Below are 19824 nucleotides of genomic sequence, written 5' to 3'. Positions count from 1 at the left end.
GTAAGTATAATGATACTGAAACTTGGCTTCTTTTCAAAATATACAAGTCTATGACAGTTTGGTATCGAAAAAGATAGTGATTCACATATTTAAAAAAAAAAAGAAGCTGAGCAAAAATGTCAAGGTGTGACAGAGGGCAAACTCAAATTACTTCTAATAAGAAAAAAATGTTAGTTTTCAGAAGAATAATTGCTGGGTCTCTTCTTAGGAATATATTTATATCATTAAAATATCATTCATGTGTTAGAAATAATTATAAGTTAGATGAAATAATTTTTAAAACTTGGAAATATATAAAGAAGCCTCCTACTCTGCACATTTACCACACACCGTAATAGCTTATAATATGGAGGGTAGGAGTTAATGGTCAGTTTTCTTGCTGGAAAAGGATCACCATGGAGTCCCACTGGGATGTATTCATCAATGATCCGAGAAAGAATGAACAGTGAAGTGACACAGTCTGCTAAGTTATTCAGCATAATGAAGACAAGGATAATGACAAAAAAGATGTAGAAGGCTCTCTCAGGGACTGATGATAAAATAGAAGATCAAGATCCATGTTGATATGCACAGTGTGATAAACATAGGAAGAAAAATAATTGTAACTTAACATACATAACACTAGGTACTGAATTAACTCTTACACTGAGAATCTTGTTGCTGAGTAGTACAAGAAAATGTTATATGATATTCAGCTTAACTTTCCTCTGTAGTCAAAACCCAAATATTTTATTTTCAAAAAAGAGAGAATGAAGTGAAGGACATCATTAGCCACTATATTATACATCTGCCACATGACCTCAGTTTGAACACTGTGTGAAGCTCTGCTCCACCTTCTCAGCTGTACAGTAAAATGTAATAGTATAGAGATAGCATAATAAAACTCCATAAGATACAAAGAAAGGTGACAAGGGTAAGGAGAGGTTTGGACAGGTTTTGTGCATGTATTTGAGAAAACTCAGTTATGAAAACTGGGGAAAAGGAGGTGGGAATAAAGTATGTAAACAGTAAGGTACCTGCACTGCTATGCTCGTACAGGGTTATTTATAACTCACCAGTCAAACTCACACTGTTTTCTAGACCATATTAAACTAGCTTGATTATTAGTTTATGCCAAATCACTACACTTATGAAACATATGTACTTGCACAGTATACTGTTGAAAAAAAATATCTTTTCATGAAAGAAAATAACTTTTCATTTGGATAAGCATCGTCCTTAGATACCCTTGTATAACTTATACTGAAGTTACTGGATGTCCCCCAAATTCTAGTGAAATGACAAACAAGTTGGCACAGAACTGAGTAACTCAGGAATTCATACAAATCCAAAAAAAATTTATTACAGTTTAATTTAGGACAAATTAATTTAGCCTATTGTTTCTTCTTCACAAACATGCTGTTTACCTTATCTCAATTTTTATGTATCTTCTATCTCTATCTTCCACACCCCTCTACCCTACCCGCCCCACACACACTTTTTTTTTTTTTTTAAACCAGGTTACTTCAGTTCTTTTGTGGAAAATGTGTTTTAAACCAACATGAAATATGTGCAATACCCTGAAATATATGAGCTTGTTACTGCTCTTAGACTTAAAGTCAGAGTACTTTTTATCTCCAGCTGAAGAAACTCGGATTTAAGAAACACTTAACTATGAAGAATCTAGATTTATTTTCAGGACTGGTTGAAATGGTGTGGGTTCAGAAATGCACAGTATTGCTTTGTTTTTAATTTTACTTGGTTTGGAGAATCTTTGAAGTAGGTGTGGTTAAAAACTAGCCTAGAAGGATGTGTTCAGAGCAGCTGCACTTGTCATCAAATGAATATTACGTGGATATGCTTAGTTGGTTCTGGCAGTGATAGCTCTTGAAAATCACCATCCATCTTTATTTTAGGTCCATGTCAGTATTTTATTTTGCCATAATGAAGATTTTGTTGAATATATTAAGCTTATATCTCATTCAGTTACCAGTACACTATTAATTTTTCTTTGACAACATGTTTTGGTTGAATGGGATAATTTCTAAAGAGGCACCGTTCTTTGTACTTACTGTGACCCTTTGGTAATGTGATGGTTTTACTAAACCATTGTATCTGTCAATTGCAAGACTGATCATTACTGGTAGTATTGTGAATGTGAGTGGATGTTTATGGGTAGTACAGCAGTGATGGGGCCAGAAATTCTGTTCTGCTCCAGCTGAGAATCAGATCTGGGTGAGTTCAGTATTCTTTGATCTTTTCTACATATGAAAGGAGTATTTAAAAGTATAATGTCATCCACAGTCCTATTTAATCAATGTGAGGGGAAAAAAATAACAGCATTAAATGAATTCCTATGTAGAAAATTACCAAAGGACTTATGCCCCAAATGGTTTGAATTTCAATATAAAATTAGAAATAGCTGCTTTTCACCCATTACAGCAATCTTTCTCTCAGCTTCCCAATTCTGCCTCTGCATGTTGTGTAGCTTCAAAACAAGCTCTTCTGGGTATTTTAAATCCAATTTTTATGAATCCTGTTTTGAAGTCACCTATGTATACACCAACCATTTTTCCAGCTTTGTGTTAGTCAGCCACTCCTTAATTGAACAAATGGGGAAATTGGTGTTTATTCATATCAGATGTATTAATATCGCTCTTATTCATCTACAGTGCCTGCTTAAACATATATTTATTAGCATGAAAACTTACAATGAATAAGATATAAACTGTCTGAGTGGTAGGGGAAGGGACAATTTTGTACATTTAGCTGCTTACGTATACATTCACAAAATCTAAGATGTAACAGTACATAAAAGGTAAGGATGCCTTATTCACTATATATTAATAAACCCAGTTAAACCTATGTGTATATTTCTTTAAAGAAAAAAAAAACACACAAAAAAAGTAATTTGAATAAAGCCTGGTACTTAGATTCAGCATGATCAAGTTCCATTTGGTGCCAAATTCACTAGTGGATTCATTCTGCAATGGCTTAAAATCAGCTCAGGAATGATAGAAATGTTCTCCACTTTTAATGCAAACCTTCCAAACCAACAACATTAGATGTTCTAGTAACCCTGTTTTGAGCTGTGGATCCTCAATGGTTTTGTGTTTCCTTGCATCAATGTAAAATATCTAGATAGGGCTAATTTAGTCTGCTTCATTCAGATAAATGTTATACCACTGCACTAGGAGACTTCGCTTTTATTTATCATGATTTTCTACCCCTTTAAGCTCACACTTGCTTCTCCAGCTTCCTATTTAATCATTTGCAGTTTGAATCCTACTTAGTATGAAGTAATTGGTGTGTGAAGTGTTATGCCAAAAAGCACTTTTAAATGCTCTCCCAAACACGTATAATTTCTTATACCTTTTTTTTAAAGCTTCTACATATTCAAAACAGCTGTTTCCAGCTCAACATGATATTTAACAATACAAGCTTTATTAAATATTCCAATTTAATTCCACTCCATACTAGTTACTAGAAGTATCCTGGATTTATTTTCCTTTCTATGTCTTCCTTCAAAAACAGACTGCATGGTCTTCTGCCTTTATAAATAAAAATATGCCAAATTGTCCAAATGTGATAGCAAATGTTCTAGACCAAGGACATAAGTAAGATACAATACAGCAGTCCTGTAAGCACATGATCAGCTACAAATATTACAGTTTAGATAGATTCCCAGGATCACATATAACTTGAAATAAACAGCTGCCCTTTCACAGATAAACCGGTATATAAATAGACAAAACCAACCTCTGTGTAGTGCCAGAACTTGAACTGTGCAAGCATCATACATGAGGTGAAAAGGTACTGCTTTATTTTTGATTCCAAAATGTATCTTTTTTTTTTTAATGTTACAAAATTAAGCAAATGTGACCTTCAACGTATAACGGCCAAATAATTTCAGCAGATGTGCAATTACTAAGAACTACAAAACATTACCTTCAAATCTTGCTTGAGACAACAAGGAGAGTCATTTTAGAATGGCAGAAAAGGTATTCGTGTACTCAAAGGAATGCCTATGCTTCCCAGGCTGATGAAAGAGAACTGAAGGTCACTGCTTATGCAAGGTGTGACCTCTCAGAGACAAAACCAGTATTTTATTTTGAGTGAAAAACATTCCGATTTGACAAAGGTCATGCAGAACAGCTCTTTTTTTTTTTTTCTGGAGAAAAAAAAAAGTTTTATTTATTATGCTACACATCACAGGATTTAAATCTTTTCAACCTTGTGCTGAGCATGTTTCTTAGGCTGTATTTTCTATTGTAATTCACTTATTTGTAGAAAATTCTGTAAGACAGAAATGTCCTTGTCTCTTTCTTTTTCATAGAAAGATCATCTTCACTGAGAAACAACCCTTGGAGGTATTAAAGATTTTCTTTTGCTCAAAAATGATAAGACTAAGGTAAACATTTCACTCCTACTCTTTTATGTCATTAATAATAATTGATTAGGGGGAAAATTAATAATTTTATTTTTTAGTTCTGTGGCTCTCAAATTTAGCTTTGTGGAGTCCCAGTTTGCATACATTGTATGGGCTCATGAGCTTGCATAAATTGCACTGCAACATGGAATGATATGAGAGTGCATTTTTTTTAGAAACTCTGAAATAACTAAAGCAATTGTAGATCTTTAACCATACAGCAAGCACTTAAGGAAACTAGCCAGTCTTCAGCTAACTGAGTCAGCACAATGTGAATTTGAGTTTCTTGTTTCTCTAAGAAGGCTTTAACTTACTTATCAGTTACCTGTGTAGCTCACAAAACTAAATCACAAGAAGATGTGGTTGGAACTAATTAGTTGACATAACTGTGGTCTTTTTTTTTTTTTTTTTAAAAAAAAAAAGTTACACTTCTACTCTGCACTGAAGCAGCATCAGCACTGTAACAGAGTTTGTGTGCAGAGAAGAATGGCCACGGGGGTCTCCTAGTCCACCCCTGTTCAGTCCAGTTTCCGGTATGACTGAAGTCCCTAAATATTCCCAGGGACCCAAGGGCACTGCTGATTCACAGTCATTGTTACCTTTGCATTATGAATAGAGTTTGTGGCATTGATATGATATTTTCTGTGGGATCTCATTGAAGACTGTAAGCTGGAAGCTAGCCCAAAATAAGATCCACAATGTATTATCTATGGTGAAAATCACCTTATTTCCTCCACTTTATCCTGTGCTGGAATCCTTTCCATATCATAACTGAAACTTTGTTACGGATTCCTTTTACAAGATGTTTAACAATAACATAAGCTTCAGCTGAGCCTTTTTATGGTAGATATAAGGTGTTATACATAATCTTCTTAGGAGCTTTGCATTCACTGACTTAAACAGGCAGAATAATAAAGTTATGTTGATGTGATAGCCAGGAAAAAAAAAAAAGAGTTATCATAGCAAATTAAATATTTTTCTGAAAAACATTTAATTAACAAAACAAGATACAGTAGTTATTGTTGGTCAATTAGAGATGTAATAATTACTCCTGCTTAGCTGATGAGAACAGGATAAGTAGGCAATTACTGTTAAAACAAGCTGAAGTGCAAATAAAACCAATTAAAATGTATATTATATTAAAATAAGTAAATGGTAGCTAAAATATGCAATCATGACTTGTGTTCATCTTCACAAAATACATGTTAAATTGTATTTTAAAAATTTCTCAGTATATGCCTATCTCTTCCTTGTTCTTTGCTTTCAGTTGCCCCAGTTTTGTTAAATAAATAAATAAATAAATTGGGCTTCCAGAGTCTGTGAAATTCTTCTCAAAGAGAAATTCAGGATCAAGTGAGGGTATATTTTCCAAATATTTTTATCATTTATTAGAACCAAGGAAACAAAATAATAGCATATTCAAGAATGTCTGCCCTTATTCTGTTCATAAATTATTCCCAAACAGACTGAAATTAAGGAATTCATTCTTATTCCAAATTACTCAAAAATAGATTGTGCAAAGATAGACTAGCTCTTCACTAGCTCTTTTTATAATACTTACCTAAATCATATTTCATTGCTCCTTTACTTTGATTAGATCACTAAAGTGTTTATAAATCTGTTAAAGGGTAATTGGAGATTTTCTAGTGTTGAGTTCTTGAAGCTATCACTGAGAAGCAGAGAATAACAAATCCATCCATTAATGAAAAATAAATTTGATTAGCAAATATTTAATCAAATGTCATTGACAACAACTTAACCTTTCACTTTTGAAAGGAATGGATGCCTCTGTTTGATACAAAGTAATTTTTATAATATTTGAAATAATTTAAAGGGAGACACTGACTCTGGATTCACTGCAGTATATTTTCTGTTGCTCAGCTGCTGTAAAGAGATTACAAAATAAACTCCATCTGCTCCAAGGGATAGCTTTAAAACATGTTCAGAAGTGAATAAGTACTTTACACATCTTCTAAGGCTTGGTTTTTAGGGATCAGATTAGGGGTGAAAGTGGTCACAGCCAAAGTGCTTTTACAGTCACTGGAGTCACAGTGCAGCCTACGCACAGGAGGGTTTTAGCAGCTGTCTAATTTAGATCAGGAGCATGAACTCTTCCCAAGGACTTGAATACTCCCCCCTGAAGAAGAGTTCCACACGCATTTCTTTGAAGGTAATACTGGCTTAAATGTCCTTTAACCACTGCTTTCTGCTCCCCTTGCTGCTGTGCTGGTACAACTCCACCGCTTGGTAGGAAACTGAACTGGGGAACTGATTCATTTAAAAAAAACAAACAACAACAAACTTTTTTTTTTTTTTTCCCCTGTGGCATCACTTACCTTCTAAAAACATAGCTACAATGTGTTAAAAATATTTTTTTTCTCTGCAATATTATCTTAAAATAAAATAGTTTATAATAATGGAATCATATATTAGATTCCTATCTTAAGGTCAAATTTTGTAATTATTAGATGACATTTATATTGTCATAAACTTTAAGGTAGCTGTGCAAAAACATTTTCCAACTGTAGTGAACTCTTTTGAAATGAGGTTCAGATCATTTCATTTAATTATTTTTTTATTATTATTGAAATGTTCAGTATAATTATGTAGATCAGATAATGACTGTGAGTCTATGAAGTAATGTATTCTAAATTCTAGCATCAAATACATCTACTGTTTTATTATTTTCCATTCACCATTTGCAACTTAAGAGGGGAGCCATAAATTATACAGCTCTTTTCGTTCTCCAAATACTTTAATGATGCTCATCCCTTTCACTTTTTGAAGTAGCTACAACTTAGAATAAAGCCACTGCTCAGTTTATGCAGTTATATTCCCATCATGGGAATACAGAGCATTGCAAGTACATTCTGTATAACGATTATCATTTTGTTTGCATGAAGATGATGTGTGTAGACCCCATTGTATTGGATAGTGTTCTTATTTATCATCTTCTTTAAATAATTATTTGTAAACTTCATAGGGAGTTAAGCTAGTGAAAGGTTGCAGTTGGGTGGAACTCATTTTATTCTCCTACCAGCAAGTATAAGGCTTTTCCCTGAAGGTGCTAGGGAGAAGAAAAAGAGAAAGAAGAGGAGAAAAAAAAAAAAAAAAAAAAGGCATTCCATGATGATCTGCACATCAATCACCTTGGGTAGGTATGCACAAATTATTTTTTTTTTAATTAACACCTTTAGTACTTAATAAATAAAAGCCCAAAGCATAGACTCAAACCTCTGATTCTTTTTGTGAGATATTTTGCAGTGTTTGGTTTCATCTTGGCAAGAAATGTTACAACACCAGCCTATTTTCCATTGGTTTTGTAACTTTATTTCTTCATCATACTCAAAACACCAATATGACAAAACCAGAAATGTTAAATGGATTTCTATGAATCAAGAGTTTAGGTCAGTGGTCTGCTGCAATGTAGGAGTGGATTGAAGTCATGAATCCTGTCCGTAATCATTTATGTCACAAATAGTAAAATCTTAGCCTAGGAGTTTGGAAGCACAAGAGGATAATATGATCTCAGTATACACTCTTTAGTTTATTGTGATTTACAAAATGAAACCATTTTTCTTTGTTCAGTAGAAATGGTTCTTACTTTATTCCAGCCAGTTTTTCCCATAAATTGCTGAATCTTCCAATCTTTTTTTTTTGTATCGTTTTTGATAATGTTTGTGGTGCAACGTTTGTCAATTCAGAACCTTAGAGATACAGATTATCTTGCCTATAGATTTATTCAGTTTTAATCCCGCATAAACAAAAGGTATGCATCCAAATATTTGTAGAAGGATATTTATTTCAGTAGACTTGGAGACAACTCTTAAAAATAGGGAACAAATTTTTGGTGCAGAAGTGCATCTAATAGTGATTAGATTAACCAACATTGCTTAGTTCTCCTCAGACCAAAGGCATTTTCAGCACACCTGCTCTGCAACAAAAGTGTCTTTGGAGAAAGCATGATGGCACGGAACTTTCATAATAGCTCTTAAAAAAAGAAAAACCTTTCTTAATAAAGGCAATAGGTCTATCTGTACAATCACTATTTGTTGTTGGCAACTAAAATGAGAAAGAGCAAACTTTGGGTTTCTCTGGCCTTTAACCATTGGATTATCTGGCATCACCAGAATCCAAGGACACCTTCTCACTGCACTTTTCATCCAAGTGAACTTGGCTACATCAGGTGGAAGTCTGGCACAATATATTCTGAAATGAGGAATCAGTCCTTAATTTAGCAATAATATCTAATTAAACACTTGTAATTTAAATATATAGTCATAAAGAACACTTTCCTAATTAATGTACTGGCAAGAAAACTCTCTCAAGGAATGACAGACAGGTATTTTGAAGCATATTATATATATAACTATAACTATATATATAATTTGTTAATGTGATGCTGGAGAAACTTCTCATTAGAAACTCTAGAAAAGCAATCTGTACTTAAAAATCTTTAGCTTAATGGAAGTTGGAGCACTTAAAACCAGGTGGAGAAAACTGAAGGGAATCCATGAAGAAAAGCTCATTTAATTCCTAAGGTTCCAGTAATTTAGAAATATTGAAGCATAAATTGAAATCTTCATAGTCTTAAAATCATATACAACCATCCCAGTATAATTGCTTGTTGAAAACCAAATTTAAGTTGTTTAACCCTACATTTCTTAAAAACAAGCAAATAACAAAAAGCACAACTCTGACATTTATATATTGCCATGGTGGTAGAAAGCTTAATATGTCAAAAGAGAAATACTAAGTCATCTAAGTGTTATAAAGCACAGTCATTGTGCATTTTCTGATTAAACCAATAGGTGTATTACTATGTAAGCAATTTTCTTGACACAAATTCAATATTTCCTTTTGTACCCTGGATTTTCCACAGTGAAAGTGTTCAAACCAAAGAGCGTATCTAGTGCAACAGTAGAATATAACACTATTCAGAGTATTCATCGTTATTATAAACATTATTTAACTACTTATCCATAGATTAAAGCACCCACTCACTCAATTTATGTCATTATTAATAGCTAATAAATAACTTACCTAGCAGTAAGATTCCATTGAATTTTTTATTTTTTATTTTTTTAATAGTGTCCGACCTTTATCTGTGTTCTCCTGAAAAAAAAAAAAAAGTATAGACATATTCTAATGTTCTCAGTAATCTGGTCATTTATATAAAACTGGAAACAACATTTATTACAAATTCAAAGTTCCGACAGAAATAAATTCTTTGTGTGGTCTTCCACAGAAAGGTGGACTTTTTGGCTAATGCTTTTGTTATTCTGTGATTCCCAAATGATTTTTCTTTAGAAGTGAGGTTTGTGGAGTAATAGTTAGCCATGACAGCTATAGACTGTTCTTGGACAACCCAGGTTTTTGTAGGAAGACCTGTCAGAAGCCAGACAGGTTGAAGTATTTCACAAGCTGTCCATTTCAAGTAGCAACTCAGGAAGTAGTAGTGATAAAATTTACAGTTGAGAAAGCAACCTGCTGTGTAGTCTCTTGGCATTTAAGAGCTAATCATAGAAGAAAGACGCTCTTTGCAGTTGTATTTTTAAGAGATCAGAAACCAGTAAAATGAGCAGACAATAACTTCCTTTTACACTGTAAATTACCTTTTATTTTTTGGGGGGGATGTAACATGGAGAATGAATGTATCCTTTGTGTGCTTTCAAATTTTGAGCAGCACTGTTTCACGTGCCACACTGAAACTGCTGAGATAGAACCATAGAATTTGTTTGTTTGTTTCCAAAGGGACTTCTGGAGGTAGCTGATCCACCACCCTACCCAAAGCAGAGTCAACCCTAAAGTCAGACGCCACTTCAGAGCTGAATGAGGTTGCTCAGGGCCTTGTTCATATTCCAGTCTCTTCTGGACTCTTCAGTGGCTTTCTACCCCATTAGCAACCTGACTGTGCATGTGGGTAAGAAAGTTGAATCCCATGTGCAAGGTTCTACATTTTCCTTTATTGAACTTCATGAAGTTATTCCAGCTTTTCAAGTTCCCTTTGAATGGCAGCTTTACCCTCCAGTTTTTCAACCTTTCTCCTGATTTACATAGTTTCATATTCCACTATTCAATTAAAGTCTTCACAGAATATTTTTTGAAGGTGGGTATCATAAGACGCATTCAGGAAATAAGGAAACCATACCATAGAAGTGTGGCATGAAATGTCCAAGGTGATGGAACTTTGGTAATGGTTCTATACAGTCAAAATATAATGGAAAAAAAATATATATATATGAATTTTCACAGAATGAAATAAAATGAGTATATAGTGTCTGAACTTACAGCTCTTAGGCAAAAACTCAATTCAAATACCACTGCAGAATTTTTTGCAAAATTATTGCAAAAATTAATAGCAAGGTAAAAAAGAACTCAGAACATGTATGATGGTGGCCTGGGGAAGAACATCAAGATCAAGTCACTCGTAAACTCTGTATGTATTCAATACTTTCTTAGATATTATTTTCTTAGAGGTTTGTCAATATTTATCATATGTGAGTCAATACCAGTGTACACACCATTAATAAGAACTTCTATATAATAGAAAATATTTTAAAATGTAGCTACTTGCTTTCTTTTAGATACCTGAGTTTAAGGGTGAAGCAACCAAAGCAACTTCAAAAGAGCAAATCTTCACTGGGTGAATGGCAGGTTTTTTTGTTTGTTTGTTTGTTTTTTCTGTATATCAGACCTTTTAACATGTCTTATGCTAATGAAAGCAAACTTTTTTTTTTTTAATAAAAATCCAACTTTAGTTATATACGTATATTTATCAACATATTTCTCTTTCGATATAGACCTTTGGGAAAGTATGTTATTTTCAGATTTGATTTTTAAGGCAACTGAAAAGTATTCTATCTAGACCCTCTTTTATCCAGGAATATTGGAAAGTCTACTTTCCAGTAAAGTAGTCCAGTAAAAAGTTAATTAATAAATAGTAATTAGCAAACAACAATAATAACAGACTGATGATAAGCTAGATACATTCATGATGAAATGAAGAAATAAGAAGTGAAATCCTGCCTATTTGATAACTGGATGCAGAATTTCTTTAGATAATATTCTCAGGGGATAGGTTTGAAAGAAACGCATTGGACACTTAAATCTAAAATGTAAGGTGAAGATCACAATAACAAAAATTGTCAATAAGCATAAACTTTGTTGACTTTGAAGTACTCGTATATCCTCTATAGTCTCATGTATAAATAAATTCTGAAAATCTGTATGAATAAGAGATGGAAATACATGATGTTCCATAGTTAAAGTGTATATGCAAATTTACATTTCAATATTACATTCAGAAGATATGATATTGCTTAGTACTTCTAACATATTATACTAAAGTACATGGACATATACATAATATAGTAGGAAAAAAATGTGTTGTTAAAAAATAAAAATGCTGCTAGTTGTAAACACATTGTTATGCTCTTCCAGCTTAAGAATGCATAGAATAAAGCTAGAAGAAAGCATTAGATAATATAGTTTGAACTCTTCTGTACCAAAGGTGTTACATTTTACCTACTCCCAGGTATTCTGCCCAAAGACAGAGAAGCTTTATTTTCATTTCTCTCATAGTTAATCGTCCTTACTGCATACAAAGGTACATATACATGAGCATATCCTTATAGTTTCCAACAACCCAATCTTAAATACCTCAAACTTCCCTTCACTTTCACTACTTTTCATCTCCATTACAATGAAGTCATCTCACCTGTATGAGGATTATTTTTTTTTTTTTGATACAAACTACTTCTGCTTGCCTGGTGCTTGGGTTTTTTATATATATTTCTACAAGAGATAAAAACTAACCTTTCAGAATTCAGTATTTTATTGTTCTTCATGTATAACTCCATAATCAGGCTATCCCTAATGTTTTTCCTATAAAGGCAAAAAGATTGAGGTCTTCTTTTCTCACTACAAAAATATGATCTAGTATTTGTGACAGCTCTTCCCATCTCATTTTCTTTTCTTTTTTTTTTTTTTTTTTTCCTAGTTTTTCATTTTTAATGTGGATATGAGATCAGGATAAAGCACTTGAGCTTCAGTATCTTCAGTGCCACCTATAAGGATTAACGCCACATAACTGCTCCTGTCCATTATTTCCAAGTTTAGAAGAATATGATAGCTTTATTTTAATTTCATGTTTTCTGTACTTATGTTTGTTTATCCCATATAATCTCTACAATAGACTTCTGTCCTTGGAAACCTTAGATCAGTCCCCTGTGCTACAGGTAGAACTCAGATTCAATTTCATTAGAAGAAAAACATTTCACTTTCTTCTGTTAAAACTCATTCTGCTGGAATGAGCTCAGAGTAACAAGGGTAAAGGGATTTTTAAGGAAGGCACAAATGCTTTCTACCCCTAATCCAAACCTAGACAGCAGCAAAATGGAAGCTGTGCAGTCACGAGTAGCAGGACAGTGTGCTCAATAAGCTAATAAACACTGCTGGGATTTCAACCATGCTGTGAGGCTGACTGCATCTGCATGCCTTTTGAATCAGAGCTAGCTTGCATCTGGCTGCCTCAGAGCAGAACCAAAAACAACAGAAGTCAAATAAATGTAACTATTGTCATCCAGATCATTCCAGATGAATGCGAGGCCTGATTATAATTATTTACCACTCAACCAATCATTGCATCAGCCATAAATTTTAGCAGCAGTGATTTTGTGCTTACTTCCAAATCATTGCCCAAAATATTGAGAACCATTTATCCTAGAGTGGTCTTGTAGCATAGTCCTGTATCATTCCACAATGCTGTATGTTTAAAGTGCTTGACTCAAATTACTTCAGAATCATATATATATATCATATATATACCTATATATATGTATATATATATACATATGTATACATGTACATATATATATATATACGTATACCTATATATGTATATGCTGTTGGAAGCATATATATGTATATGTTGTTGGAAGTGTTCTCTAGTAGCAAGAGATGCTCCTAGACTACTATTTGTAATTTGTCTAATGGTAAATTTAGACAAATTGTATCAGGTAACCATATACAAATCTTACAAAAAATGTCTTTTTTTTATCTTTTAAAGATTGTGAAAAGAGCTTGCCACACGCAGGAGTCAGAGGAAGAAAAGATGTACTCATACTACCAAGTTAAATTACCAGTCCTGACAGTAAAGACTGGTTATTTAAAACCAGTAGCCTGGATTCTGGCATCCAGACATCAGTCTGAAATGGAAAAAGCATGACTGATTTTATATCCTTTAGGATTGCTCTAATTTATAGTCTTGAGTGTTGCTTGGATCCTTAGAAGACTGCCAGAATACCATGTACTCTGTCCACTCCTCCCCACACAGGACTCCCTTTTCTTTGAGATAATTAAAATATTTGTTTAACACTCAGGTCTTCAATTATGCGGTCAGTATCCCCAGCTGGCCACTTAATCCAGTTTAGGTTTGTTTTTTACCAGTAGTACAGCATAAAAGTACCTTTTATGCAGCTAGATCTTGACTTACTTTTTAGAAAATCAATTAAATATTATTTGCTAATTTCATTACTGCTGTCTAACTGATGACTGTGCAGTCTTGGTCTTTAGAGTATATTAAGAACATGCACCAAAACCGAATCTCTGTGTAAAAAAGCACTGGTCTGAAATGGAGATGGAAGAGTAATATGAAATAATGACTGTTTTGTTTATTTTTGACTCCAGTCATTTCTGGCTTTAAATATCTACTTAAGAACTTGTCTTCAGATGTATCATCAATAGAGAAGTATGCAGTGGTTTTCCGAAGGTAGGTCTTCTGGCCAGTTTTCCTGCACAGGTTGAGGTTCTCAATGGCAGTGCCTGGAGGACATTCAGGGATAAGATTATCACTAGCTCAGTAATTCAGATCACATTAGATTGACCCGGCTGTCCTAATTTTAAAGGTTATTCTAATTTTATGTAAATCTTTAACTGCCACCCCCCACACACTCCAAAAAAAAAAAAATCTGCATAATATGCCTTGCATTTTAGTTTTACTTGTCATTCACTTTTGTACAAGATTCAACTTTTTTTTCGTGTGCCTTCTGGTACCCCAATGTCTTCTCAAGTGACACATATTAAAACTGAGAGGCTTTTCCCCCCCCCGTTTTATGAAATCTAAACTTGTAACGCCCCTTTCTTATTTCTTTTCATTCACCAAACAATTTACAAAATTATCAAATCATAGTCATGCAGCTAAACCAGAAAAAGATGACTGTTTCTTATCTATGAAAAGAATAATCTGAACCAAGCAAAATACTCAAATGCTGAGGCTAGACCCTGACCCCAGTGCTCATATTAGTGAAGGGTTATTCACCTTATTAAAATTAATCCCATGTTCATGTCACTACCTGCCCCAGAAGGCGTTTCTTTATTTTAATATTTCTTATATTTCATATTCTGTATTTTTAATTAAATTTTATCTTTAATAAATCCATTTTTGCTGTGTTTCACCCCCTTCGATGATTCTCTAGAGAAACTGCATGATATGGACTCCCATTTCCTGATTGGTTATGCCCGCTTCCAGAGTGAATCCACTCTGACTCGTTCTCTAAAAGCAAGAGTCCACAATTTACACATTACCAGAAAGTCAAAAGAGAAAAAGAATCAATGTAAGAAACTGCTCCCTCCTCAACAGCAGCAGACGATTTCTTCTGCTCTGTGACTGTATTTTCAAGTTAATTTTTACTATTTGTAAAAATAGGGGTTGTTTAGCCTGGAGAAGAGGAGGATCAGGGGAGACCTCATCGCTCTCTACAGGTACCTTAAAGGAGGCTGTAGAGAGGTGGGGGTTGGTCTATTCTCCCACGTGCCTGGCAACAGGACGATGGGGAATGGGCTAAAGTTGCACCAGGGGAGGTTTAGGTTGGATGTTAGGAAGAACTTCTTTACTGAAAGGGTTGTTAGGCATTGGAACGGGCTGCCCAGGGAGGTGGTTGAGTCGCCATCCCTGGAGGTCTTTAAAAGACGTTTAGATGTAGCCCTTAGTGATATGGTTTAGTGGAGGACTTGTTAGTGTTAGGTCAGAGGTTGGACTAGATGATCTTGGAGGTCTCTTCCAACCTAGACGAGTCTGTGATTCTGTGATTTAAAGTTGGCACTGGCCCTGGCTGAAAGAAATATCAGAACACATTATTTGAATAGTGCCTACTGTTTGGTAAAAACGAAGACTTCTCATACAATTGTAGCATATGCTTTTGTGTTTTAAGCAGAGGACACGAATCTAAGGAGGTAAAAATTTTCACAGTTATTGGTGCATGGTAACATGTATGAAATTCACGACATCCAAACTCAGCTATGTAAGAACTAGACATCTACTCTTGATGGGTCTCCTAGGCCCTCTAATGCATATAGGGTAATAAAAAGTAATAAATTTATCCTGGAAGCCTCTGTAAAATAATGGAGAGAATCAGCCTTTGCAAAAATCTGTCTACCTTAAATAATGTTGAATATTCAAAGTATTTTCCAGAATGATAAAAATCTATACATTTCTGAAGAATAGATTGATAACTAAAATAAGATCATTCCTTTCTATCATAAAACAAAACAGAAACAAACAAAAAACCAAAACAAACAAACAAACAAAAAAACACAGTAAAATCAAGTAATAGAGCATGTTTAAAAATATATATATATATATGCTTCCAGGTGAGGAGGAAGAGGTTTATCTAAGACACTAACACCAGTAAATTTACCTTTCTATCCATACTGTGGAATGATTTCAGTTAGTTTTGAGGTATTTTAACAATCTGGATTTTAACTATCCTGGATTTAAAATGTCCTGATACCTATAGCAACATAGGATGGACCATAAGTATCTCATTTGTTTTCTTATGACATTCTAAACTTGTTAAACCTTCCTCTCTATCCCTTCACACCTTTGTTCTGACTAGGAACATGACGATAATGAAGTACTCATAACAGAAGAGTGATGTTAATCTTCTATTTGTTGCTGTTGATTCTGGACTTTATTATTTTTTAGTTCTTTTTAGTTTAACTCTCACAACAACTTTTTTCATTGTTTTATGTTTGGCAATGCTTGTCCAGAGATGAAAAATGCTTGAAGCATAAGAAACATCACAGAGACTGTCAATTAATGTCTCATTAATATGGAAAACAACAGCAAAATGAACAAATAAACAAGGAAAATAGGAAATTGGAAAGGTGTTAATTGAGGAAGATCTGAAAGACCTGGAAGATCCAAACATAAGGAAATAACAAAGCAGTTAGTTTTTCATGTGAACTCATCTGCTTATAGGTTTGAGGAATTGGTCCTTCACAGTTGTGATGTTGTGAAACAACATGAAATATACAGGTATAAGTGAAATCAGCAGAACGGGGAAAGAGAAAAGATGGACAGTCAGGATTCTGAATTAGTATAGATGGAAGACACTTGGCTGAAAAAAATCATTTTCACATATAATTGAAAAAAATATTCCAGTCATTTCTACTAGCTGAACACCAAACCAGTGATGTGAAGCAAAGAAAAAAGATAAACAACATTTAAGACCCCTGCTTTCCTTCAAGGGCTTGGTGTGAGGGGTGTGAAACATGCCCTAGGTGCTTGGAACCCACTCAAAACATTTTACATTGTTCTCTTGACCTAGCTATGTTAAATGTCAAAAATGGATCAACAAAATTAAAGATTTGAAAACATTTTTGGAAAATGAGTAGGTGAGTTAGGAAGAAAGGAAAAGGAAAAAAGAGAGAAAGAGAATCCTTCATGTATAAATCACACATCTCTTTTAAATCGAGTTAGGGCAATCATAAAAATAAATCCTGTGAGAAAACTTTCAAGAAACAAGTTTGTATGTCCCATGGAGGTCACAGACAAAAAGTTAGACTAGACCTCCAGCTACTGCATTATAAGCCCTTGTTGAATATTCCAATTAATTTAAATCATTCATTTTGTTAAGGAATTTATTTCACACTGCTGTATAGGTCTAGCTATGATGAAACAATACAAACACATAAAATATAAAGATAATTTTGATGCATTATGTTTAAGAGAAATTTTAATGTCTTCTGTATGATTCCTATTATTAACATAACCGTCCATTATTGCATGCAGTTTTTCTTCTTATTTTCACTGAAACAAACAGAATAGTTTAAAGATCTTGTGATGCTAGTATTCCATTTTTTTTTTAAATTATAATCTTGAAGCTTTTTGTAAGACAGAAAAAAACTATCTAGTTAAGACCAGCACAGAAAGAATAAATGAACATGATTATTTTTAGAGTTCATCCCTTGGGTTGGGTATGGGCATTTCAGCTGAATGGAGAAAAATCTTGCAGTTCCAGAGTCATACTTTCTTTCGTTTCATATTTTAATTTCTAATGCTGTCAAGTTAAACCATTTTATTAAAACTAAACAGACTGAACTAAAAAAAAACAAAAAAAAAAAGGCAAAACAAAAGCAAAACCTAGACCTTCTTCATTAACCACAGTGAATAAGGTGTACAGTATTTTTTCCCCAAGAGCAATTTATTCTGTGAACCATGCATGCAAGCTATCAAAAGCTGTAAATTAGTGGTCACCTCAGGCATTAGAAATAAGAGCTTCTTTACAGGAGCTCCCATGGAGTCAGTCTTTTTCATCTTTGCTAATTAACGCTTTTTTACCATTGCCTTATAATAAATAATTGAAACTATCATGTAGGACATGATTCAGAAAAGAGATAGCAAAAACTTTAAACTAGATCATTTTTTAAAGAAATCTTTCTCTGATTGGCTTCTTCCATAAAGCCTTGAATAATTAGTAAATAAACAATTTTCTGGCTTTCGAAAGTGTTTGAAACCCTGTATTACCTGAAAAACTTTAATTCATGTGCATATAGAAACATGTCTTACTGGTACTGAGAACCAAACCAACCAAAAATTTCAGTCCCTGAAAAATCCAGGTAAGTTATAAAATACTTATCAGTAGTACAGTAATTGCAGAATTGTACTTTGTAATAGTGTAAGAATGCTGCAATTATTATGAGATCTTCTAAAATGAGGAAGCAACTTATAGTATGAAAAGAGTTAATTTTAAATCTAGTGGATTGTGTGCCTGCAAGATTTCTAACTAGAACTTCAAAGTATGTGAATATATTCTCCCAGAAACCTCTTGCACTCCTGTCAGCTCCTGTCCTGCATTCTGGAGCAACATAACATTACTGCTATTAGATTTTACAGTGAATATGAAGTTTGCTTATGATCACAGAAGGATGATGTAAGAAATAAACAGAACACATAGCTAACCAACCAACCATCCAAGCAACCAACCAACCAAGGCTTCACTGTTTTGCTATTTCTCAGTAGCTTTTAAAGCAACCCACTTTGTACTAATTATGTGCTAGTATTAGTTTTCAAATACTACAAAAGACAGCAATTATTTGCGTATTTTGAGCTACCTAAGGTAACACAAACACAAAAGAACATTTTTACAGTCCCAGCTCTCACCTGCATTTTTGTATACTCCAAGCAATTCTATAATAATTAAACACACCTGTGTAGCCCTCATTTGTGCCCTTGAAGAAGAAATTTGTGCCATGCAGTGATTGCCAATATGAAGACTAGTTTGATTAAGCTGTGTTAAGCAAACGTTGAGTGTGCTTTTTTCAGGATTGGTCCACAGAGCTTCACTGCAAGGAAATGCTGTAAGAATAGATATAATTAAGGAAAAGAAAAACCTAACAGTAATTTGATAAACCTCTGCAGAATTTAGCAAGGTGTCTAAGAATGAAATGTTGACATTTCTACAGTTACTTTACATATTAAAGAGGTGCCTTTCATAAAAAACAAAGCACTTACTTAACATTCCTTAAAGGTGGATCTAGTATTCTTCATTAGCAAAGTTTCAATTGCCTTTGTCAAACTCATCTTCCCTGCAAAGAAGGTCTCTGTCAACTGTGAAATCCACTTAACATAATTAGTATTCTGTTAGATTTAGCAGTCTGTGAATTAGAACTTTAACAAAAGAGAATGTCTACTTGGTTCTTCATCATCAAACAAGTGGAACTTCCAGCTCCTGTGGTACCTAGATCCAACTCCTTTTCATGTCATGCAAGCCACACTTAGAGTAAGGATTAGTAGCCCTGCTAAAAAAAATTATTTTCTATCTTACAAGAAAAGATGACATTTCAATATGTTTGTATTCTGATTCATAGCAGGTGTAAATCTCATATTCTTCACAATCAGGAAACAGTTTCATCTAAATTTACATTTAAATTTTCTGAAGATGTTGAATTTTTTGTTTAAGAAAAATGGTTATTTTTTGATTGTTATTATTATTTGTTATTTGTATATTTGAATGTGTCACAGAAGTGGCAGCCTACTGTTGCAGTAGGCTATTTACAATCTAAAACTTACATGCAATAATGTTTGAAGTATTCTAACGCATACTTTATTTTTAACATCTATCACTGAATGT

General features: G+C 33.7%; 1 protein-coding gene across 20 annotated transcripts in view; it reads left to right on the top strand.

The window, feature by feature from the left end:
- The window catches only part of LOC308194891 (uncharacterized protein), a 709819-nt gene that overhangs the window by 680842 nt on the left and 9153 nt on the right, over nt 1-19824 (top strand). For 14 of the 20 annotated variants that reach the window (XR_013950992.1, XR_013950993.1, XR_013950996.1 and 11 more), the window contains one exon: nt 4316-4390. Coding sequence is in view for 2 of the 20 variants with exons in the window: in XM_080591442.1 (XP_080447568.1) it covers nt 4316-4349 (34 nt within the window). In the remaining 18 variants the exon portion in view is untranslated. The other 6 variants (XM_080591442.1, XM_080591445.1, XR_013951008.1 and 3 more) reach the window with 5 other exon arrangements.

Source organism: Anser brachyrhynchus (genome assembly GCF_964034855.1).
Source record: "Anser brachyrhynchus genome assembly, chromosome: 4".
NCBI lineage: Eukaryota > Metazoa > Chordata > Aves > Anseriformes > Anatidae > Anser > Anser brachyrhynchus.
This window is presented reverse-complemented; position numbering and strand designations above follow the sequence as displayed.